This window comes from Phasianus colchicus, chromosome 14, assembly GCF_987193195.1.
Source record: "Phasianus colchicus chromosome 14, bPhaCol1.hap1.1, whole genome shotgun sequence".
Classification (NCBI taxonomy): domain Eukaryota; kingdom Metazoa; phylum Chordata; class Aves; order Galliformes; family Phasianidae; genus Phasianus; species Phasianus colchicus.
Genome location: NC_143449.1, coordinates 20211229 through 20236488, shown reverse-complemented (window position 1 = coordinate 20236488; position 25260 = coordinate 20211229). Strand labels below are relative to the sequence as shown.

The window sequence follows — 25260 nt, the reverse complement described above, 5'->3', positions numbered from 1 at the left end:
GCTGTACTTACTGAGGGTTTTGTAGTCTTCTCATGCATTGTTTGATTGGATTAAGGCTTGAATTCTTACTATGTCATTTATCTAGGACTGAAGAACAGCAACGACAACAAAAACAACCACTTAAACTCATTTAGAGAGGAGTAAAAAGTCAGATACTGAATAAATTTAACAGCCTTTTACATAGTCTCTGAAATACTGCAGGCGATCTCTGTAATGCCTTCTGGCTCGATGCACCCTGGTTATGGATGTTACAGGAAAGAATCCAACAATAGGTCAGATAAAAGACTTTTCCACAGATCGTGCTTGTTGGAAATACCCAAATATTTTTTGTCAGGACAATATCTCTGATAAAAGCAGATTTTATTCACAATTGCAGTGGCGGGCGTCCGGCAAGCAGGAGCACCCCTAAGGACACAGTGACAGCTTTTGGACCTTGTTTCCCCCTTTGCCTGTCCCACTCCCTTGTTTCCCCATTGGCTGGGTACTCCAGGTTCACAATCTTATCAAAGTTTACAATATCTGGTGTCAGTCAGTAGCCATCCTGTTGTTTCCAAGCTGTCTCAGTGCTCTTCTTGTTGTACTATGATGGTGATTTTCTTCAAAAGTATTCGTTAAACAAAGAGCACCGGGGGGGGAGGATGATGATCCCAGGCCTTCCCATGTCTCTTCAGGCGCTTCCTTGGCATGCTATGACTAGTTCTGGTTTGATCAATCTCATGCAGGATATTCTTGCAATGTGTATGACAAAATATACATATATGCACCTATGTACCGAGCGTGCATTCCTGGGGAAGGTTCGTCTAGAGGATAAGCGATGTAAACTATCAGAGACCCTCTCCCTCCCCCCCCAAGTAAAGTAGAAAGACTCCCAAAAAGAACTATGGCAGCGGAGACCATGAAATAAAATATTATCCAATTCTAATGCAGAAACAACATTTGATTCCCACAGTGCTACCCAAAATGTTTACCAAGAAATACCCCCAGAAAACCATCAGGGAGCCTTTTCTGCTTTCACTACCCTGTCCTTGTGTGCTCACAGGTAATCCAAATGCATTTGATATGCCTTTCTCTGTTTATAGCCATGCCACTGGGACCAAAACCAGAAAACAAGCACTTGCTTCAATTCTCAAATTAAAGAGACGTAATTACAATTCTGAGGTTCTAGACAGGAACAAACAGGGGTCCACAGGCCAAAGTAAAGTGGGAACAGAGTGCAAAGGATATACTTCACTTGCAAACATTTCAGTTACAACACTGGAGAAAGATTTTTTTTCCCATTACTCTCCTGTAAATGTGCCCAACCTTACGCTGAATAACCACACCATCCATTTTAATGTTGTCAATTCTCCAAATCCCTGGACAAATGAGAAGAGAGACTTTTACCCAGGCATGCTGAAAGTCATGTTGCCTCTCTTCAGCACTTGAGGAATCACAGCACTAATACCATGTGATGATAAATTGCTAACATAAAGGACAATACAAAGTATGTCGTAAGTCTATCTCCAAAACACCTAATCAGATGATGAAACAATATGAGAAGGTTTTTCAAACATTTTTTTCTCTCTGCAATTCTGCTTGAAGAGGGTTTATTGCACATATAATGACAAAGAGAAGCAAATTATATACAGAGATCATTTGGGAGAAGGAAATATCTTTCAATAATTTGCAAAATGAAGAGAACATATCTAATTGTGTGGCACATATCTAATAACATATCTAATTTGTGTTGAACAAAACTAGTCAGTAAGCACACGTATAGAGAGCAACTGACAAGTATGAGTTTCAAACAGAACAGTAGGGATTTCAGACCTGGATGTGAGTGATTGCTGGCACTTGTTTCCTCAAAAAACTCATTCTGGAGTTGAATTCCTGACAAATGACAGCCTAGAGAGCAAGTCTGAAGCTTCAAAATCAGGGATGTTACAGTGGCTTCTCTATTGTTCTCAAGAGAAACTTACAAGTTGCCTTACTTGTAAACAGCAACAACACATTCCTGTACCCCTTTACCAACAGAACAAGTTTTCTGCAGCAAGACATATAGATTTTGATGTGCAAAGGTAGCAAAATAAGCTACAAAGCTTGTTAACATTACTATTGCAGTGAAACATCATCTCTTAAAGTTGGAATAAGGAGTGAAATGGTGGTGCAATACAGTAACATGAGGGAAAACACAGCAATAATAGCAGGGTGGCAAAGTCCTAGGCTGCAGCAAGCGAGGACAAGCCCAAAAGCAGCAGGCGTGGACACAGAAACAAAAGACAAAGCTGCTTACTCTTGGAAGGCCTCAGGTAGTGAGGAATATCCAGCAAGATCGCCTTACCTCCACTGCCGACTCTTAAATGAGGTTGAAAAGGGCTGGATCATAGCCCCAGCCCTTCCAGTCACTCAGCAGAATTGCATGCATCTGAGCTCCCATGGGTTGGCCCTGCCTTCCCACGAGGTACTCAGCCACTGTTTCAAGACTTTGTATTTCTGCTATAGGTGGCAACTTCAATTTATGAGAAAAAGAGCATGTACTCAGGTGTCCTCCCCATGACAGCTGTGTCATTCTGTACAAATTCAGCCAGTTCATCCCATCCTCCCTCTTTGGTCTGCTGGTTATGATAATAATGATAGCCTCCTCTCACCCAGTGTTTCACCCATTCACTGCCACTGCCTTCTCAAAGCAGAAACAGCAGTGTGTTGAAAGCAGACACGTCTACCTTTCCCATATACAAATATTACAGCAAGGAAATATGTACACAGAGTGGCTTCCTTCAAACCAGAAATGTCTGAGATCCCAGTGAACTATTATAAGAACTACCTAAGCACAACACATTCTACAAGTGGAGAATATTTTGCTGTTAACTTTTTATTTTCCTCTATTTTTTTTTTAAATAAAGACTTCTTCAGATTACAATGCAGCCTCAATTTCCAATAATGCAAGATTCTAATAACAAGACATTCATAATGCAAAAGTCTTCTCCCCAAAGGCTCCCCCCCCCCCCTCTGGCTTCCATTCTACATGCAATAATCTTAAATTTATTGCACTAACAGTTAGCTATTTGAGGTTCACCTGCTTCCATTTTTCTTCTCTTGACTTCTGCCAGCTCTTGCTACTATGTCTCCACACATTCTGGAGTGAATCCATACAGCCCAACATCTGGCAAACACAAGGCACTCAGGGTATGGCCAGTAACTCTGCCATCTACTGCTTTGGTAATGGCAAGAATTCCTAAGGAAAATTTGACAACACAAGGAGGCAGTCAGGGGTTTAGTGACTCACAACAAATGTAAAAGAGAGAGCAAGGCAACGTGTGGGTGTACACAAACACTTCATTGTATCTATACATAAAATAGAAAATACGGATTAAAAAAAAAAGACAACTTTCTGTACAGATACACATACTTTTTAGTATGGAGTGTTCATCTGTATACAGTACAGTGACAGCACATCCTTTTTACACTCGTAGTCTTACCATGGTGCTAGTTTATCAGCAAGATTTCTCTACAACATGTGATATTTTTCAACCAACTCAGCTCCACCCTGACAAAGTTTTAGAAGCAGCTTCTTCCAGCAGAACCCAATCACGGAGCATAACTGGCTCAAAAAGCACTTTTTCAGTCACTAATATACCATTCCTTACAAAAACAATAGCAACTCAAATATGGAAGAGTTTGCAAACAAGACAAAGTTGGGAAAAGTGCTAATCCAGGGCTACTCTAGAACTGTGTTGCAAACATCATGGGAAATAGACCACAGGAACCACATTGATGAAGCAAACATGAGATACTGTCATTTCCAGCACTAGGTAAGACTGAAAAAATACCTGCTCACATATGGATAGATAAGGGTGTCTGAAGATCTTATTCAGGCTAAGGCCTGGTGCTGAGAGCTGTCCTTATGTTAGCCAAAAGAGTAGGGCCATATTAATGTTCTCTCAGCCTCTGTCTTGTTTGTATTTTAATGTACTTGTTTACAAATGTCTTTCTTGCACTCCACAGTTTATTTTTTGTTTGTTTGTTTGTTTTTAATGCAATAAAACAGGTAGTTTTAAACCCTAACAAATCTACAGGCAGGCACTGCACAAAGCTACAGTTTTGAGTAGATGATTACATTGTTTCCACAAACACTAATGAAAACTGCAGTTCTCCACCTAAATTTACAGATGGAAAATATTAATTATCCTGCATAGAAAAAATTGATGCCTCGCAGCTACCTCTTGCAAGATGTCACAAGAGTTCACAGAATCACAGAATGGCCAGGGTTGGAAGGGACCTCAAGGATCATGAATCTCCAACCCCCCTGCCACATGCAGAGCCACCAACCTCCCCATTTAATACTAAACCAGGCTGCCCAGGGCCCCATCAACCTGGCCTTGAACACCTCCAGGGATGGACGGGGCATCCACAGCCTCTCTGGGCAGCTGTTCCATCACCTCACCACTCTCTCTGTAAAGAATTTCCCCCTGACATCCAACCTTAATCTCCCCCCCCTCAATTTAAAACCATTTCCCCTCGTCCTGCAGTTATCTACCCTCTCAAAGAGTTGATTCCCCTCCTCTCTGTAGGCTCCCTTTGGGTATGGAAATGCTGCAATGAGGTCACCCTGCAGCCTTCTTTTCTCCATGCTGAACAAGCCCAGCTCCCTCAGCCTGTCTTCATAGGGGAGGTGCTCCAGTCCCCTGATCATCTTTGTGGCCCTTCTCTGGACCCTCTTCAACAGCTCCCTGTCTTTTTTGTACTGGGGGCTCCACACTTGGATGCAGTACTCCAGATGGGGCCTCACAAGAGCAGAGTAGAGGGGGATAATCACCTCCCTGTCCCTGCTGGCCACCCCTCTGCTGATGGAGCCCAAATTGAGATAGAGTTGTGCAGGTCCATCAGGCTCTGCTGCAGCTTTTCGTTTGCCTTTCTCCAGTCCTGCTGCATCTGTGGAAAGATCACAACCCTCCCCAGCTACAGCAGTCCCTCCTGCCAGTACACCCTTTTCCCCAGACCATTCCCATTGCTCAGGCGGGAGCCCTGTAGGGCTGAGGAGGTGAGAGCTGCAAGCAGAGGGAAAACAGGGTGCTGGGACTCCCACTGCCAAATGTCTTCTCTGGCACAAAAGTACACAATGACTTTAATGTATCTATATATTAAATACAAAGTACTGGGTGGGGGAAGGGGAAGACAACTTGTTGTGTGTAAATGTTTTTAGTATTGCATGTCTATCTGTATATGGAATGGTGTCTCACACACACACACTTTTTGTACTCTTAGTAATACTATGTTGCTGATTTTTCAACAGCTTCTCCATACAGAACATGATCTTTTTCAACTATCTCAGCTCCACCCTGTCAAAGAGTTTGTCCAATCACAGCGGGTAACTGACTGAATACAAAACTTTTCATCTACCCCCTGCCTTTTTCTCCACCACCAGTCTGAAAATAGCAGAGCTTCCCGGCTTTTTCTGCTCAACCAATCAGAGCATAACACTACTTCCCACCCCTTTTCAACCCAACCAATAAGAGCACAGCACTACATTCAGCCCATTTCAACTCAATCAGATCACAGTGCCACATCCCACCCCTTTCAGTTCAGCCACTCAGCATTGCAGATCCTACCCCCACCTTCAGCCCAACTAATCATTGTGCAGAATAGCTTTCTGCCCTTTTCAGCTCTACCAGAGAGCACTGCTGTATCCCACCCAGCCCCCCCTTCAGCTCAGAGTACAGTGCTACATCCCACCTCTTTTCATCCCTGCTAATCAAAGCGCGTTATCAGATCTCACCCCCTTTCAGCCCAACCAAAGGACAGCAAGACTTCTTTCCCTTTCTAGCCCAGTCAATAAGAGCACACAGCATTTCATTCTGGCTTTTTCAGATCCACCAATCATAGCACTTTACCACATCCCACCATTTTCAGCCCAGAGTGCACAGCAACATATCGCTCTTTTCCGACCAACCAACCAGAGTGCAGCACAGCTTTCTGCTCATTTCAGCACAACAAATCAGAGCACAACTCTAGTTCCCTCCCCTTTTCAGCCCCACCAATCAAAGCACATTGCTGCATCCTGCCATTTTCAGCCCAAATAATCAGAGCATGACATTGCTTCTGGGCCTTTCCAGACCAGTCCACCAGACAACAGCACAACCTCCCACCCACTACACCCCCAAACAATCAGAGCATCGCAGAACTTTCAACACTTCAGGCAAACCAATCAGAGAACAGAACAGCTTCCCACCCTTTTTTAGGCCAACAAATCAGAGAAATTGCTGCATGCTGCCCTTTTGAGCCCAACCAATCAGAGCACAGCAAATCATGACACCCTTTTCAGCCCAGCCAGTCAGAGCCTGGCATAACTTCCCAGCCTTTACAACCCAACCAATCAGATCATGGCTCTGCTTCCAAGTCTTTTCAGCCCAATTAAACAGAAGGCATAGGTGCTTTCCATCCAATCAGAACGTGGTGCTACTTCCTCCTTTTCAGCCCAACCAATCAGAGTGTGGCTCTGTGTCTCATCCAATGAGAGCACCCACTGCTTCCCAGGCAGAGGGAAACGAGGATGTTAGCACTCCTCTGTCCCATTGCCAAAGTCTCCTCTAGCATCCTGGGGGCAGACAGAGATCTGCAGGACAACCCCTGGAGCTTTGTGCAGGAGGGAAGGAAGCAAGGATTACAGCTACAGGCAGTGGGCTCTGGGCTGGAGCAGCGCAGCCAGGCACAGCTGCACAGCCTACAATCTGGGCACACAGAGAAAGCTTATCCAGCTGAGGCCTGGGGGATTGTCCTTACCAAACACTCTCCAATCCTAAAGGCCTGCATGGACTGCACCAGTTCCTTGAGCTCTTTGCTCTGCAGAAGCTCAGAAATCCTTCTGTCCTCTGTTCCTCTGGCCTTCCCCCTGCAATAGCCCAGTGTTCTGCTGCTATTGCCACCTGACAGTTATTAAAAAAAATACTTTCCAAGCACAGATTGCATACTATTATATTAGAAAAACACAGATTAGAAAAAAACAACTGAAAAAGGAATATAGTATTATGTATTATTAATAAACTCCTATCTGCTTGAAAACCAATAGCAGATCATCATCCTGGAGTAACTCCTGAATACCACCTGAACTTGCTTTCATGGATTCAGCATCAGAAATTGCTCCAGCGCATTGGATCTGAATCTTTGAATTCTACCTTGAGTTGTAGTGTAATTCAGAACACACACACAAAAAAATCTGTGACTGTTCCTTTCAAAACAAAATATATTAGAAGAGAACATACTCAGAAAACCAAAGACAGTAAACATCAAATGACATTTACATGTAAAAGGTGTACTTTTGGGGTGCTTAGCATCTTCCTACTCACTATGCAAGTTTTATGAACTACAGCAGCTTACCAAATTAAATGCAATTTAATATTATATTAGCCATCATAAATCATATCATGACAAATTAAGTCTGTGTAACAAAAGTAGCTGCAGGTGGTCTGATTCAAACTTGTCTCTGGATCACAACAGCATTTGCGATGGCAGCGCACTGCTGCTCAGCTCATTTGACTCAAAGGTAACTGTGGCATTTGCTGCTTTCAGAGAACATTGCAATGAGGGTACCAATCTCAGAGCTGTTCCTACAGCTACACTAGACTGCTCCCAGAGCTCACCGGGCCACACCAGAGCATTCTAGGGCACACTGAAAAGCTCTGGGTTTTCAGCACTTACCTCCACTTTTCCATGCATCACTGCTCGGAGGCTTAAATACCATCACGATCAGCAGACTTACGCCACACACTGGTTACTGCAGAGATGCTTTTCTCTATTCCCGTGGCTGCCACTTGGCTCAGTGCCGCAGTGAGCAGAGCAGGGAGGGGATGTGGGGGGGTGGGAGGAGAGGAGAAAGCATGACATGAAACAAAATTTTATTAAAAAGCATTGTACAGAGAAGTTAACAGGTCAATCCCGGTCAGAGGAACGAAATACATTAACACAGAAACATCAGAAACCATTGAAACACTCCAGGTATTGTTAAAATGCCTAAAAGCTAAAATGAAAATCTAATTCAAGGGACTTAGCAAACTGTAAAATAAGGGAAAGCACTTTCATTTATTTAAACTGCTAGTATAGTCCTGACTTCTTAAATAGTCTGATACTTAAAATAGCACACCAATGGCTATTCTTTCAAAAGTAGGTAATGTAACTTAAAGCCACGTGCACTGTTTAGAAAGCCAAAGATAAATTCATTAAGTGCAATTATTAGAATTTGACTTACATTTTCTTTATACATCATGGAGTCCTTAGCAGTAAAGTTTCAGTAATTGACCAACCCCAGGCTCGCTATGTGTATTTTTTATAGTAAAGCCATTTTACACAGTAAAATGCTTTCATCCTTTTAGCATGAGCTTAAATTGGATGGTGGGAATAGGGAGATGCTTGTGAACTCCTTGCCATTTGGCTGCAGAAGAACAGGACTATACCATTCAAGGCAGATGAAAAACTGAGGAAGGACCCCAGGAACCAACCATAGCAAATCCTGTATACATATACCTGGAAAAGGGAACGACCGGGGTCAAACCACAGGTTAGAAATATAAAAGTCTCCTAAGGGATTCAAGGCTTAAACAGCCCCTCAGCATATGTGGCAAGGGTTTCTTTGTGGCTATTAAGATAATTTAACCTAAATAAGAATGAATTTAAGTGAAGTGAAGAAACATCCTGAAAGAACTTTAGGTACAAATGAAGAGGCCATTTTTGCTTCAGAAAGCAGAAATATCATAGTTCTGTAATAAAAACTGTTCATCAGATAGCTGCCTCCTCTGACAGATCAAGGAATCAGTATTTCGTAATTGTCTCTCAAGAAAGACGCCTGGGAGGAAGGCTGTCACCAGAAGAGCTCTTCAGTTTTCCTTAATTAGAACTGCCTGTCAGATGACAGATTACCAGTTCCCTAAGAAAGATAATGCTTCTCTCCAACCCTCCGCCCTCAAGACCCTTTAATATATTATATGGATTTTTATCTCATTGGAAGAGTTTGACTTTCTCAACAAAAACTCACTACTCATATGACTGAACTTCAGAAAGGATGTGCAACAGATTTGTAAACAGTAATATGTGATTAATAGAAATACAGTATGTCATACACATTTTTCTTTTTTAAAATAACAAAACCTTGTCAAACACAAGGGCACAAGAGACTAGTTTAAAACAAAAGCAATAGTACAAAACCGTCATACAAAATTAGGAAATGGTGCATCCTTAAGCATGCTTCAGTCTAGAACTCTAGAGATGCCCAAGAAATAAAGAACCTGGCATAGCAATAGTGAAATAAGAACAGCTAGGACTAACCTCCATCTATTTCAGGACTGTAAATCAGTTCTAAAAGTCTACACTTCTATACACACTACTTCATTGCAAGCCATTCACTCATTCTCCAATGTCACTAGTTCTTAAATTTAACAATATCTATTACAAAAGGTATGCTGCTTTAATGCATGCAGATTGAAGGAGTCCGTATGCTAGTCTTTAGCCCTGTGTATATCTTCCTTTAAACTCAGCAGGAATTGCTCTGAGCAGGGTACACAGCATACAGTCTCTCTGACATTTAAAACCAGAACACAGTTTGTGTTAGGAAATATGCATGAAGATAGAGAGTTGGGGCATTACTGCCATGTGGTAAAGATAGCATGGGGTCATGCCATCCTCCATTATCACTAATTCCCAGAGAACAACTCTAGGTAATAGAGCTTACAGAATTCATTCTTTACATCTTTTCAGTGGCATATAGTCCACACTCTGTCTGCCCTGCTTACAGATGTTTATTTGGTTATGAAACATTAAAATGAGAGAGAACTGACTGAACTCGGCATAAATTATAGAACTATATTCAATAAAATACTTGTGTACTTTTTGGCAGAGTTTGGAAATTAATGGCAATATATGTGACTTGGCCAGCAAAATCATTTTGTGTGAATTTATACAGTCCCCACCATATGGCACAGTTCTGACCAGTGACTACAAGGCTTCACTGTTCTTCTTTAACAAGCAAATTTCCCAGTATCACCATACTAAGACAGTAGTAGAAGAAAACTTGGGCTACAAAAAAAAAAAAAAAAAATCTCCTGAAGTCAGTGAAAATAATATTCAGTACCAAAGATCAACCATGTTGGTGACAAAACTAGAATTAGAAATAGGTAAGTCAGAAGTCCCAGCTCCATACTTGGGTTACTACCATGCTCAGTTACATGACATGTACTGTTACATGACAAACAGTTACATGAGCTGAAACAGATACAGGGACTGCAGAATCCTGCAGTCAGGATTCTTCTGGTACATATGCAGAGAAAGAAGAAAACATGGACTGAAATAAAACTAATTTCAAAATGGCTTATTAAAAGATACAACGATATGAAGTTTTGGTTAGGGGAAAAAAAAAAAAACCACGAAAACACAACAGTTCTGATGAACTGCTTGATTTTTAAGTTGACACTGTTCCCAGTACATGTTATTGAACTTCCCTGTAATCGAGTCAAGGATGTCTGCCAAAGGAGATTTTTGCTGTAGAATCTGGAAAGAGGAGCTGTGCAGAATGGCTACTGTTGCAGTCTGTGAACATATTGGATTTACCTTAGAATCTAGAAGGACCACTACTGTATTTGTTTCAGTCAATTGGTATTGCTAAAAGTAATACCATCTTATCATGTGCAATGCTTCAACATCTTGTCATTTTTAGTAATTCATACACAGCCTATAACTGGATCCCTCTTCCAAACTTTAAGCCAAATTTGATTGAAAGTACAGTCAAACTCAGTAAATGAAAATTCACTTGTGTTCTTAATGAACTGATTTCTCGCGTAAACATTTTTTCCCCTGAATTAAAAAAGAAAAGGGAAAAAAACCTACAATATTTGATACCTAAGGCTATACAATCTTACTAGCTTGGAAAACAGTTTGTTCTTTAGTAAAACAAACCAACCATTTTTTCTGCATTTCAAATGATCTCTTGTTATCAGGAGAAAACTGAGTAATTTTTCGATAACATCTACTTTTAAAAGTCAACTCTTTGAAAGGGTAGATAATAGCAGGACTAGGGGAAATGGTTTTAAGTTGAGGGAGGGAAGATTTAGATTGGATCCAGGCGGAAGTTCTTTCCTATGAAGTGGTGAGGTGCTGGAACAGCTGCCCAGAGAGTCTGTGGTTGCCCTGTCCATCCCTGGAAGTGTACAAGGCCAGGTTGGATGGGGCCCTGGGCAGCCTGGTCTAGTATTAAATTTGGAGGTTGGTGGCCCTGCATGTGGCGGGGGGGTTGGAGCTTCACGATCCTTGAAGTGCCTTCCAATCCAAGCCATCCTATGACTCTATGAAAAACAGGACATAGAAGTATCTGTGATATTGCATTTGGCCAATAATCATAGCCTGATGTCTAGGACACTCACATAAGAATTCTATATTGCTTAGGAATCCAAAAAATGGAATGATTGAAACATTAAACTGTAGCACCATTAATACTTATTTTCCTAAAACATCCTAAGGACCAGAACAAAATCAAAACAGAACAGAAACATTGTGCTTACATTGCATTGATAGAAAACAATGAGTTGGTCATACTTGTGTCTGTACTTCAGTAAAGTCTGGCCACATTTACAGTTCTACTGGAATGGTATTGGAAAAGGTCACACTTTGCTCAGCAGTTTTCTGAGTTTCATTCATCCTGTTTCCTTTTGGGCTTTTTGGGATTCCGAGATCGGCTTTTTGCTTTGCAGAGTGGACATATTGGTGCATTCCGATGAATTTGTTGGTGACAGGATAAACAGGCCTGAAATGCAACATTGCAGTCTTCTGTTATAAACATTTAAAGCGGCACTGATGCATTAGTTATTGGGTATCATATTCTAAGATATAGTACAGAATAACAAAGGCTTCTTACTTTCAAAGGCAAACCAATGCCAATTTTTATTTCCAGGTCTCTGAAAAACAAGGCCAACTGAAAAACAAGACCACATTGTTTCACACTGAAGTGAAACTACATCTCAGCAAGCACATGATTTAGGCCTGTTTTTTTCTCTCTTTTTTTTTTGTTTGTTTGTTTTTGTTTTTTAATAATTTCAGCATGAAATTTTTGTTTAAGCTTTCCACATGTTCTAAAGATGTCTACATGAGTAACATCACACTGAGTCGCACGTTACAGTGAAAACTGATTGCAGTTTCACAGAATTCAAGGCAGAGAGGGTGATTAGATGAAGTCTACATATTTAACACAAGACACAGCACTCTACTGTTCTGTTTCATACTAAGCCCTTTAACTTCCATTTGAATGAAGCATACTGCTCTCAGAAAGGTGTTTGCTGACCTAATCCTAAACATGAAGTACATAACTATGAAGTATACTTACCTCAGTTTAACCCCCTAGTCAGTGAATGTTTAGAACCTGAGTGGGATAGATACCCCTACAGAATTACATTTATATTTTTTGTACCGACTACAGAAAGAGCTGAGCGTAACTGTTGATGGGATGTAGTACACCTCTCTTAAGTGCTTATGGTTAGGCTGAATTAATCCACACATTAGTCTTGCACTGCTATGGAGAGTCCCGAGTCATAAAAGTCAAGTAAAGCAGAGCCTTGTCCTTAATCCCTGATGACTGGTGCTACCAGTTTAAGTCTACTGGAGTTGTTACTTGTTACTGATATGAACCCCTACAGAAAAGATCAGCATCAGGACATGTTTTTCCTTTTTGTAAATACTGACCAAGTTTATAAGCACTGTACATTCCAATGACACGAAAGAAAAAATAGCACATTCAATTTCCTAACCTTCATTGGAGGTGGTTGTTGTCTGAATGTTGCTGTCTGTCTGGTATCTTGCTTCCTAGCCACTTGCAGCTGTTGGGCTGCTGCTGCAGCTGCAGCCAGAGACTCTGGGATGGGAGGCTCCTGTGGTTCTGTCTGCCATTCAGCTTTCTGCTTTTCAAAGTAGCTAGACCAATAAATAAATAAATAATTAAAAATAAGCACCTTCTGGACTACGCCATTATTTTATGGAATATTTTGTGTTAAAGTATATGATTTATATTTCCATGTTATGTTCCTCCATTAGAGTAAAATTGCCTATGTTTAGACACATTTAGTCTGTAAATATAACTCTTACTATTTTCCTTTCTATTTGTACACATCAGATAGATTTCAGAAGAATCGCAACAACTTCCAGTTTCTAATACATCTTGATTTATAACTGAATATAAATCTAATAGGCTATAAAATATATAGTGTACATACTTAAGCTTTAATAGTGTTAGATTCACTTATGAAAATCTAGTTTTGTATTTTATTCTGTTAAAGTTAATATTTTAATGCAAAAGATTTATATATTCTTTGTAGTTTCAGGCTGCTTTCAATAGAAAACTGTATTTCTGAAAAAATCCAATGGCTCTTAAATCCTTTCTTCCATCTACTAATAAAAATAAAATGGCAAAATAATCAGTAGAATCAAAAAATGGTGTAAAGCCAGACAGCGTTTGCTTTGGAGACTTACTCAAGGGACAGTTTCTCTTCTTCCTCACACAGGTCTGGCAGCCTCTGCAAGCCCAGTGTCATTCGCAGAGCATCTACATGCTCCTTTAGGGGTTTGTACTCCTCATGCAGGCGACGAGTAGATTCCAAGAGTTTATTGAGATCATTCTCAGACTGCTTGATAGTATTCTCCATCTGAAACAGATGAATGAATATGTTTTTTTTTTAAATAGTCAGGGACTATTCTTTCAAAAGCTCTCTGAGCAAAGAAACTGTCAAAAAGAAAAGCTTTTTCTCACCCAAGTTAGAAGAGACTGGAAACAACACAATAGTCAAGCAAAGAGTTTTGGTTAGAATTAGCAAGCTAAGAAAAGGTTCCTGTTTCTCTTACTGCAGTAAATGGAAAAAGAGGCAGAAAAAGACTAGGTTAGAGAAAAGAGAGAGAGAATGAAACTTACTGAGAAAAGTTATGCAACTGGGTAGAGGAACAGAAACTTCAAGTGAAAAATATTTGCAGTCTGTTCATCCAAAGCATAGCTTGTACTTGCTTGTAATGTGAGAATGCTTTATCTCTGGTGCAAAGCACAGATACCTTCAGAGCTAAGAATCACTGTACAGTCACATCAGTGCCCTAACGTAATGAACTCTCCACTTAGCCCTTCTAATTGACTAATATTCCCCCTTTATAAGCTGTTTTTCTCTTATTTCCTTCAGGCTGGTGTTTCTTACTGTACTGAGGTAATGTCTAGTGGTTCCACTAAAAGATGAAGATCAGCTCTTTCTAACAGCTTCACAAATATCACACATTTTCCTAAAATACTTTTTCTTCCAAAACAAAAAACAGTCAAAAATTCCAACTAACTGCCTCTAGCTGCTAAATCAGAAAAGACTAAGAGAATCATTTTCTATGGGACTGCCAGAATGAAGTTACTATGACTACTGGTGAAGTTCTACAATGGACTTGGTCATCTAGCCCCTTAATCCAAATGCTTTCCATGCTAACATCATAAAATACCTCAGTCAAAGCAGACGGGAAAAAAAAAAAAAAACATTTCCTACATTAAATTTACTTTGTAGGATCCTAGAATGATGTTGCGTGGTAAAGTCCAAATAATTGAACCAGTAATCATACACTGACACGTGCAATTCCACAACTGGCGGCCTTATTCACATACAACTGTCACAGACTGTCTGCATCAGGACTGTTGCATACCACATTAATATCGGCATGGATCAGACGCAGCTCCTCCACATGTGCCATCTTCTCTTGCAGCAGCAGGTCCATTTCTTGCTTGTATTCTTTCAGGTGCCTCTCCTCAGACTCCAGGGCTTCAAACTCTGCTTTTAGACGTGCCTTTATTTTTTCCATCTGCAAAGTCTTATTTCTGGATCCCAATAAAAATTACAAATACAAAGGAACAACAGTAAGTAATTGCAAAATATTTTTGTGAGGCATCACATTGTAGGTGAATAAATGCATGAAGCAGGCATCAGTAATAGACATGGGTGAAAAATAAGACTTATCTAGTACCTTTCACATATTTGTGTTTCTGCACACATCCTGCATTCCGGTTCTTTTTATTTTAATTTTTTGCCAATCTGTAATAAAAACATTTAGAAACCCAGTTCATATCTGTCTTCAAAGCTAGTAATTAGAGGGTGTGAGTTTCAGTCATCAGACATCTTTAAGAAGCAGAACAGCATACTGCTGTCGTGATCCAGCAGTTGTCCAATTTGCTGAGCAGAGCAAACAGCACGTTCTTGCTCTTGGTCACATTTGTGACATGTTAGTTATTTTCTCTGTGCCGGAAGTCAGAATATGACATGCCATAAACAATAAGCCAACAACACTCAAGTGTTTATAAGAATAGCCTACAATGTCACTTTTCAAGCACATAAAAAGAGTTCTAGGATTGCTTCACCTTCTGTGAAACAAACAAGAATGCAGAATTCCTTTTTAGCCACGTAACACCTACTACAACTATCTCCAGATTTATTTCCAAGTTCATTACACAGTAGACTTCCTACAAACACAATGTAAAAAAGGGCAGGGGAAAAGGGAGTTCGTGTTTGTATTTAAGCTTCCTTGCCCTCGCGCAAAGTGGAGCAAGTTTGATTCAATTTCAATATAAGCAGTAAGGCTGACTGGAATGTACTCTGTAGATTACAGGAAGCTGACTATCAGATGAATAGTAAATTCTAAGAACATGGATTTCACACCAATCCTAGAAAAGGGTGCATGACTTCCTTTCCCACAGTGCCTAGACTTTGAGAAGGCACTGTTTTAAGAAGAGCATCCTTTCTTGCTCTTTTTGCATCAAATTGCAGTTAGAAGCATATTCTACTTATCTGCAGGGGCACATCAGAAGTACAAGTAGAAATCCTCCCTCTATTCTGTTTGCTTAATAGCAAGATCCCACCGTTACACTAATGGCACAGTATCATCTCAGGTCTTCCTTGTTATCTTTGGCTTTAACAGAATTCCTGTTTTCTCTCATTCCAACAAAATTTTAGAGCTAGCCTGAGGACTATTCTTTAAAGTACATGATAGGTGTCTATATTAGATTCTATACTTTGACAGGAGCTCACCCTCGATCCCCCTCCTTCTTGGGGATGCTCACACTGTGACTGTGAATCCTCTCTGTCCCCTTGTTCCTGTTTTCCAAATTAGCCTCAATGAGTGCAACATATGCTTATGCCCCAAGTTTTTGTAATCCTTTTATTGACTGCCTGAGACATCACTGGTAGAGGGAATTGGCACAACAGGCTTTCACCAATTGCTGAAGACCATGACAGAAAGCTGGCTCAGTCCCTGGGACAACCAACTGCGGCCATCTATTCCAAGAATTACAGCTTCAGTTGTTCCCTCTCTCACTTCAGGAGCTTATGAAGCTGCAATAGATAAAAATAGTATCATAAATAATTTCACCAGTATGATGGATATCAGGAAGAATTTCTTCTCAGATAGAATGGTTAGGCATTGGAAAAGATAGCCCAAGGAAGTGATGTAGGTCACCCACCCTGGAGGTGCTCAAGAAAAGGGTAGATGCAGTACTTAAGGACATGGTTCAGTGGGCAATATTGCTGGGGTAGACAGTTGGACTAGATGATCTTAGAGGTCTTTTCCAACCTCAGAAACTTGAGTACAAATCAAAAGTAAGGTGAAGATAACACATCACATAGCTAGAGGAGGAGATTACCTAAATAAGCAAAGTTTCTTAAAATATACACTGTACGACTTTAAAAAAAAGCCTTTGAACAAAAATGAATTGCACTTACACTTACCGAATTTTTATAGATGAATAAATCAATTTTGAAATGGGATTTATGGACAAACATTTATTTGGCAAGTTTTTTCCCCCCCCCCCCATTTGCTATACAGCAATACTTACTAGCCATATAAATACTGGAGTTATATTAGCAAGAGATCATTGCTGTCCTCTATTTTATACATGTAAATACCCTGTGAAAAGTATAATCCAAACATTTATGCTTGTTTTCACCAGACATCATTTATTTAAAGCATTCATTTAGTAGTGGCAGCTTTGAACACTGAAACTAGGAGGATTTGTTCCAAGTATCCACTCTTGTGTTTATCACATGCATTCACCTAACAGGATGGAAAAAGATTACCTTCCACACTGTTATTAGGAACTGACAGCTATCTTCTACCAAACTGCTACACTAAATGAGTTGCAGGGGATTATTTCAGTTCAAATGATTAGCTTTTGGTATTAGGAAATAAAAGTGCACACAATTAAAGCCCTTTATATTAACATCAGGCCACAGGCAATGATGCTTTGAAACAAAAAAACAATATTGTGATTTCTATACTGCCTAATGAAATCTGCTCTCTTGTTCTTTACCCTTCTAAGTTCTTAGACTGCAACGATAACAGAAGTAACTAATTGTGTCCCACTATGCCATTTAGCAGTGAAGCAGGCATCTGCTCTGGATAAGTTCACACACACCCTCTGATCTTCTGGTCAGAACAATGAGTTCCAGTCTTTACACATTTGCTTAATTTTACAGCTAAGATTAAGTTAATTTACATAATGCATATCAACAAGTATGTGCAGATATGTCTGGACTGGGGGTTTATAGTCTACTGACAGCAGTAATTCCTTACTAACTGTGTATATTTGTACACATCTAGGAAAGTAGGTTTTCAGAATCAGATTCTAGAATCCCATTAAAAACCCACCTGAGCTGCCTTTAATATGTGACAGAGAGCACCATCAGAAATAAGCAATTTTTTATTTCAGCAAGGTTTTTTTTCTCTGCCTGTAGAATAGTACCCTGAATGCAAATTAAAGCCTGCCAAATCTATCAAAGGTGTATTTTCTTTGTAAGCATAAGAAAGTCTCATAGTAATTTTGAATGAATTTCTTCACAGAATGAAAGGATATTTTAAATAGGTAGTTTTTTGCCACATTTTGTGAAAGGAAACTCAAAATTGACATCAGTGCCTCAAGCAGGATTTTTGTTTGTTTTAATTTATTTTCAAGCAAATTTATTAATACACCATCATCTAGTAAAGCTATTCATGTCACATTCAGCATTTTATACCATAAACTAATCTAAAAAATATCTTAACTGCAGTGTTAACATACTAGTTAAATACATTATCAGAAAACAGAATGCGCCATTTAATTAGATATTTAAATTCAGTGTTACAATAATTGGACATCAAATAGGTCATATCTACACCTATGTTTTAAAAGAGCATGCCTAATATATGAGTAGAAAAGTACTGTTCTTACTCTGCAAAGCATGTACTATCCCATCTTTTTCTACATGTAGTCTTGGAATGCTAGAATATTTTTGCCTGATCTTTGTTCATCTTCATGGTATAGCATGAAAAAGGCAAAGGCCCATACACTGTTGACTTCTTCACCTTATTAAATGGGTACAGAGTGCTTATTAAAGGTGCTAGTACCAGGCAGAAAGACACCTCTGCAGCAACTTCCGTGCAGAGCCAGGCAGCAGCTCCTTTGTCCATTGCCTGTACTGCAAACATACCCACTGATAGCCTCCCTTCAGCCAGGAACGTACCACTTCTTGCCACTTGCACGGTTATCCATCACCAGCTCACCCTTCAACTCTCAGCTTCATTTCAGATCACTTCCCACACTTGTTCTGGCTTTGGATACACTAATTTCTGCTAAATATCGACAGTTTAGGCCTTACCTGAATATCAGTGTCCGAAGTCCAAGAATGAGCATGTCATACCTAAAGCTTAGAAAAACACACCTCTGAACAAATGATGCCATGCACTAGTGTCTATGATCCCTTCCTCTTTTAATGCATCCTGTCAGATATGCTGTATGGAGAGCACTATATACAAATTCCTGTTGTATCACATTGCACAGAACAGCAGAGCAAGACAGTTGCCTGCCTTTGTGGCAGATCCTCCAGATGACGACAGAAAAAGCCTAGTGTCGTTGTTTCCCTATCCATCACCACCACCACACGGCCACCCCGGCACACAGCCCTGATCATCTCTTCAGAGCGCTAGTCAGAGCAGGTAGAAAGGTTTCTGCTATCTTTCCCTGCCAATCTTAGGCACTGATTGCTTCATAGGCTCAGATGCTTCCCTCTTCCAGCAGAGACATATACCCCACGCTTCCCCGCAGGCCGCAATCTCGGAGCAGTAGAGACTCCTCCGCCCTGGCAGCTGAGCGGCCCCACGACCACCCACGAGTTTCTGCCCAGCTGCACTCAGCCGTCCCAGTCCTGCTCAGACACACACTCCATGCCGTTCTTTGGGGCACACCCATCCTCAGCTTTCCGTGACAACCCCTTCCTTTCCCAGCCTGTTAGGGCTCCTGCCGGCGGGGGGAGAATGGTGCAACTGCATGAGGCATAATAGTAAATTTACAACAGAGAGATTTAGGGATGAGAAATTATAGTCCAAAGAGCTTAAGAGAAAGCACGCGCGGACGAACACCTCTCCCCCAGCTGCGCGGGGCTGAATCTGACTTCCCCACCCACACGTTTTTCCTTCTCGTTACGGTATTACTGAGTTAATTCTCTGGAAACCTACGATCATCGCTGCTGTTTGCTGCACGTTCCGCTGGCGTTTCCCAGCTTCAGATGTGCCTTTTCTAACTAGAAATATGTATTTTTAGCTCCTATCATAAAGCTTGGGATGGTTTTCTTTCCCTCAGTAGCACAATAGCTACTTTCAGATCGATGCAACTACTCTACTTCCCCGAGGAGAAAGCTGCTTCACGCAACTGATGCAGCACAAAGCAAACATACCTGATCTCCTTGATGCTCTCCAGTTTGCACATGATCTCTTGCTCATCTGCCATGCTTTTCACTCCCGATTTAAATCTACAGTGAAACGTACAAAATGCCAGAGGGAAAAAAAAGAAAACATACAATAGATACAACGTAGTCACCCCCTCCTAGCATACGGTCTCTGAGCCTGTGCGGTAGGCTCTAGTGGGAGCTATGGGACTTAGAGTCCAGCTTCCTCAAACTGCCTAGGCAGACAGTCGGCAGAAAGACTACAACACCCACAATGCAAAGCAGGGCCGCCCCCCCACACCCTTCTTCCTGCAAGTACATTTTAAAGTCAGCTTGTCACGCCTTATTATGTCAGAGGCTGTTAGGAGTGCAAAGAGGGAACGAGGTGCCCTCCTGAAGTCTGTGCAATATTTAACATTTCATTAAAATCACGGAATAAGCACTAAGTGATCATTTGATGTGCTGGCGATTTTGAGGTATTTTCCCCTTCCCCCCCAAACCAACGCATGCAATAGCCATTATTACTACTGTGCTGTTTTCTCCCAGGTGTTCTGACTTAGGAGTGCATCTGGAGTCCAGTAGAGACATATCTTATTCTTTGGGATTTTCTTCTGTATTTCTGCCATTATTCGTAGCATTTTTAGTTTTGAAAACAGTATGTGAACGCCAGGTTGAGAAGAGAGACCATTTGCATTTCTGAGGACATTCCAGCCATGCATATCAGAGCACTTACAAGGACTGTTGAATAGACTTCCAGCCATTCCTCACACAGGTAATTATTTTCCTTCAGTTTCTGTTGTGAACAAAGCATCAGTTTATTTTTTGAAGACAGTGGTTTTACACCTCAGCACTTTGAAAGATTACTCTGTGGATCCCTCAGGAAGAAAATTCCTGATTCTTCACCAGTATACCTAAGCAATTACTTAGCAGTTCCCTAGTTTTTATGGTCATGCTGGGTTGAAAGATCAGTACATTACAACAAATGAAAGCTCAAGGCCTACACAGCAGGGAAACTGGATCATAAAATCTTCAACTTAAGTATGTTTACATATACAAGCATCAGTATCATAGTCTAATGAATACAATGGACCACCCATCAGTCAGTAGCATGAGGTCAATGAGCACAGGGCAATTAAGTGGGATATATTACCCAACTGTTATATATGGAAGGCAAGTAAAAATGGACATAACACAGAGGAAAGCAGCAAGATTGGTAAGAGCTCTGGGGGACATGAAAGGCATCTGAACGTGACAGCGTGGCCAAAGTAACATGGCACTTGGTTGATCTGCTTGAGTCAAGATTTGTGGTCACAGAACTAAATGTCTTGAGTCCGTTGCATACACAGTTGCAGACTAAAGGAAAACTGATCCCCCTCACATGTGACTGTGCCTGGAATACTAGGAGACTAGACTATGAGGTAATAAGCAGAGTGCGAGCCACAGGAGGGTCATGCTCTGACTCCAGCTCTGAGCAACTCTGGATGGAATAGATAGAGCTCGTAATAACAAGAGTCATCCTCTCTGTAAAAGCTGTTAAAAAAAGTTTTCATAGCAAATAATCCACCAGTCAGATGAGAAAAGTCTACAAATTATTTTATTAAATAAGCCAAACAGAAAGGTTTGGACAGATTTCAGTAAAGTTTCTGACTACAGAGTGTTTCAGTAGGAAAGGACATCTGGACAGTAAAGGATTCTCCGTATCATTCTTAACTATTTACATAACATTGTCCACATTAACCCAGGTACTGCAGATCCCTGCTTTGAGGCAGGGGTTTTGCAATGATTAGCGATGAGTTATGTGGATTATGGCCTTCTGCTACAGCAACCTGCTTCTTGTCACCTTCTTCAGTGTCCTCTCAGACATTCCCTCCTGTGGTCTGGATGAGCTATCGTACACGAACATGAATTCAAGTGTCCACAATAGGTTTTCATGCCAGAGAAAGCACTCAAAGGCCAGAAAATGAAAGAATGTGTCAGAGAGGAGGAAAACCCATCACCAAGAATTACTGAGAATGAGATAGGGTGAGCAGCCAGAAAGTTTGTCTGGAAAAGGGATGAGGTGCTAGATTCGTATGGTTGCTTGGAGGGCTGGAAAACAGATCTGAAAAAACACCTCATCTGGGATTTTTGTTTGTTTGGGGCTTCAGAGGAGTACTCCCATTTATCTGTAAATATTTATACACCCATTCATTTAATTTGAAGAAAATGAGCTGCATTACCATTCAATTTCTTGTGTATTTATATCAAATACTGTCAAGAACTTTGTCATGTACTGAGTGTAGTTGAGGAATCATACAGTTTTCTCTTACACACTCAGCTGAGCTAAGATGAAAACTATGAAAGAAGTACCACTTGTTTCCTTTGGAAATGACATACATAGTTCAAAACAAACACAAAGAACCTACTGAGAAACCAGGCACAAAAATTAAAGCAAATGAGAAAACTGTAAAATATTCTATGTAACAAAAGGGATTCAGGTTTGCAGAAGGAAAGGTGACAGGTTGGCATCAGGTCATTCATGAAAACTCTAACACTTCTGTATGACATTAGAACCAGTACAATGCAGCTGCCTGCTTATTTTTTCCACTGAAAAAATATATTTACTCATCTTCAAGTGTTAACATTTGTGCAAAACTACAAAACATTAGCTTTAGAATAACAAAAGGCAGAAACAATCCTTAGAAAGATTCAAAATGAATTAAGGCTTAAGGCAGTCTATTTCATAAGAGTAGATAGCCATTGCTTACAGCAGGCTTTAAATCAGTCTCTAGATAAACAGCAATCTTTAGGAGCATGCAATTAGCTTGAGCTCTACATACATCCACATGAAATCAGGGCCTGCTGTGGTAACAAACATATCCTACTGTTCTCTCAGTTGTGAAATCATCACATCTGTCTTCCTGGGCCCTCTACCTTATGCTTCCTATAAAGTACAGTGAATTTGCTTTGCATATTCTTTCAACTCATGCTGGTTCAGGAAATGGGGCTTTTTTTTTTTCTCCCTGTCCTCATCAATGAATAATATGGACTTTCGTATGTGGCTTCTACTGCTATTGCTATTCTATTACAGTCAAATTTATGAATACTTTTTCAGTGTAACTTTTAGCAAAGTGACAGAAGAAAGAGAGAAGGATGTACTTACACCATTCCTGTCAGTGTAGGTGACCAGGTGAGGAAAAGCCCAGAGAGATTTACCAGTATTCTGGTGTTTGTACACTCTGAGATTGCAAAGTAAAATCTGGATGTCATGAGGCATATTACTCTAAGGGCAGAGCAGAGGGTCAAGGATCTGTACAACCAGATTACTCTTTCAGCTCTGATGTTAACTCTCAACCATTCACTGGTGGCACGCAGCTTTTGTTTCATGGATTGGGACAAGTATCTTCATATGTCTGTGTTTCACATTTCCTTGTATATAAAACAGATAGTCCTTCATGTGCTCTGAAATCACAGCACTGTTGTATCATGCCGATTCTGGTGCTATCTACAAACTTAGATATGGGGAAATAAAAATAATTGTTCTCTTCCAACATACAGTTATTATTGGTTTTTTTTTTTCCAACAGAAGCTGAAGGACTTACACACTTAAAACTGCTATTCAAAAAGAAACCTTTTGATTTTCTGATCCTGAACACTTCAACCTTCCTCCTATTTGAACCTTTAAAACCAGGAACTAGGAGACATTCACTACAGGCAAAAATCAGTACCACCATACTACTCTACATACTGAGCACAAGTTTGAACTTCACTGCATTTAAAAAATTAACTACTTCTTCAGTCCATATACTGTTATCACTGTAACAAGTAGCACAGAACTGCAAGAACGACTTTTCTCCCCCACATTTAACACTCTAACACAGTGGAAACGGCAGCAGTAACAACAGAGCAGCAAAATCTTATGCTACAGCAAGCAACAACTTGCACAAATATAACAGCACAGAAATAAAGGAAAGAACTTACCTTCAAAAGGCCTGTTACACAGAGACCTCCAGCAAAATACCCTCACTTCCACTGCCAACCCTTAAATGAGGGCTGGGAAAGGGTGGATCCTGGCTCCACCCTTTCCGTCACCCAGATACATTGCATGCACCTGAGCTCCTCTGGGCTGGCCTTGTCTTCCCACCATGTGCTCCATCACTGCTTCAGGCTGTGACTCAGTATTTCCGCTACACCACTTTTGTAATCATCCTCACTACACTAATTAATTCTACAATGCTGGATGTAATGGTGACTTTTTTCCCAGTATGTTCTGGATTTAACATGTTACTGCATATCTTTTTACTTATTCACTATTTTCTTTAAAAAATGCTATTACATTCTGTGTTCTTTCCTCATTACAGAAAGCTTATACTCATCATCACATCTGCTGGACTTCTTCCACGCACGTAGAGGAGAAATATTATAAGTGTGTCATGGTTTTGTGATTTGACAAAGTGAAATGTTGTTTTCAGGATGATTTGGGAAGCCAGAGGCAGTCACAAGCAACACTGACAAGTGCAAACAGCATGCCAGCTCTGAGATCTTAAGATCATTTTATCAGCTCTTGAAGCATCAGTGATTTCCTTGGTTAATCCTTCAAAGTACGCTGTAAGAACATCCATCAATAGCTTAGATCTGGCAGTTCACACTCCTGCATTATGCTACTCTTGGCACATTTCAAAGGTAGGCCCAAATATACCTAAATTTCACAGAACCACAGAGCTGCAGGGATTGGAAGGGACCTCAAGAGATCATAGAGTCCAACCCCTCTGCTAAAGCAGGTACTCTACAATACGTGGCACAAGTAGGCATCCAGCTGGGTCTTAAATATCTCCATTGAAGGAGACTCCACAACCCCCTTGTTCCAGTGCTCCATCATCCCTCTCCTAAAGGAGTTCTTCCACATGTTAGTACAGAACCTCTTGTGTTGAAGTTTTAGTCCATTAGTCCTTGTCCTATCACTATGCTCCATAAAGAAGAGACTGGCCTCATCCATTTGCCTCCAACCTCCCTTCAGGTATTTATAAACATCAGATCCCCCCTCTGTCTTCTTTTCCCCAGGCTGAACAGATCCAGGTTACTCAGCCTTTCCTCACGTGGGAGATGCTCCAGGCCCTTCGCCATCTTTGTAGCCCTCTGCTGGGGGAGGAGATCCCTGTCTTTTTTGCACTAGCGAGCCCAGAACTGGACACAACAGTCCAAATGCACCCTCAGCTCAGCAGAGTAGATGGGGAGGATCACTTCCCTCGATCTGCTGGCCACACTCTTAGTATTCAGTCACACTTCCAGAATTCAGTCAGGTCTTTTCTTTCATTTTCCATCCCATTAATCTGCAAAACCGGGAAAGTGCCTCTGGTACTGCACGTCATCCTTCCCCCAACCGTACTGATCTCAGTAAGGGCACTAGATAGCCTTTTTCCCATTCTTTTGTGTAACTCGAGCACATCAGTCGCTCGAGGACTTATTTCCGAGGGACTCCTGAGCTGTAAGACGTTGGTCACGAGCAAGAGAATAACTTAATGGCGGCCTTTCTTGCCGAAACGCGCCCGAGAAGCGCTCAGCACACCTCGTAG

General features: G+C 40.8%; 1 protein-coding gene across 7 annotated transcripts; it reads right to left on the bottom strand.

Moving 5' to 3' along the window:
- Window positions 1-2177: 2177 nt before the first annotated feature.
- ZC4H2 (zinc finger C4H2-type containing) lies at window positions 2178-25239 on the bottom strand. Of its 7 annotated transcripts, XM_090150565.1 has the most exons (9): window positions 23669-25239; window positions 20442-20501; window positions 19718-19792; window positions 18644-18691; window positions 14667-14838; window positions 13476-13648; window positions 12758-12920; window positions 7675-11760; window positions 2178-3214 (listed from the first exon to the last, which is right to left on the bottom strand). In XM_090150565.1, the coding sequence occupies exons 3-8, from the start codon at window positions 19768-19770 to the stop codon at window positions 11647-11649; spliced, it is 723 nt and encodes a 240-aa protein (XP_090006691.1). In that variant the 5' UTR covers window positions 19771-19792; window positions 20442-20501; window positions 23669-25239; the 3' UTR covers window positions 2178-3214; window positions 7675-11646. The 7 variants fall into 7 exon arrangements, with proteins under 7 accessions (XP_090006691.1, XP_090006690.1, XP_090006692.1 ...); XM_090150564.1 differs by lacking the exon at window positions 23669-25239 and having other exon boundaries at window positions 20442-20511; XM_090150566.1 differs by lacking the exons at window positions 20442-20501; window positions 23669-25239 and having other exon boundaries at window positions 7675-11302; window positions 11519-11760; window positions 19718-20208.
- Between the last annotated feature and the right edge of the window lie 21 nt (window positions 25240-25260).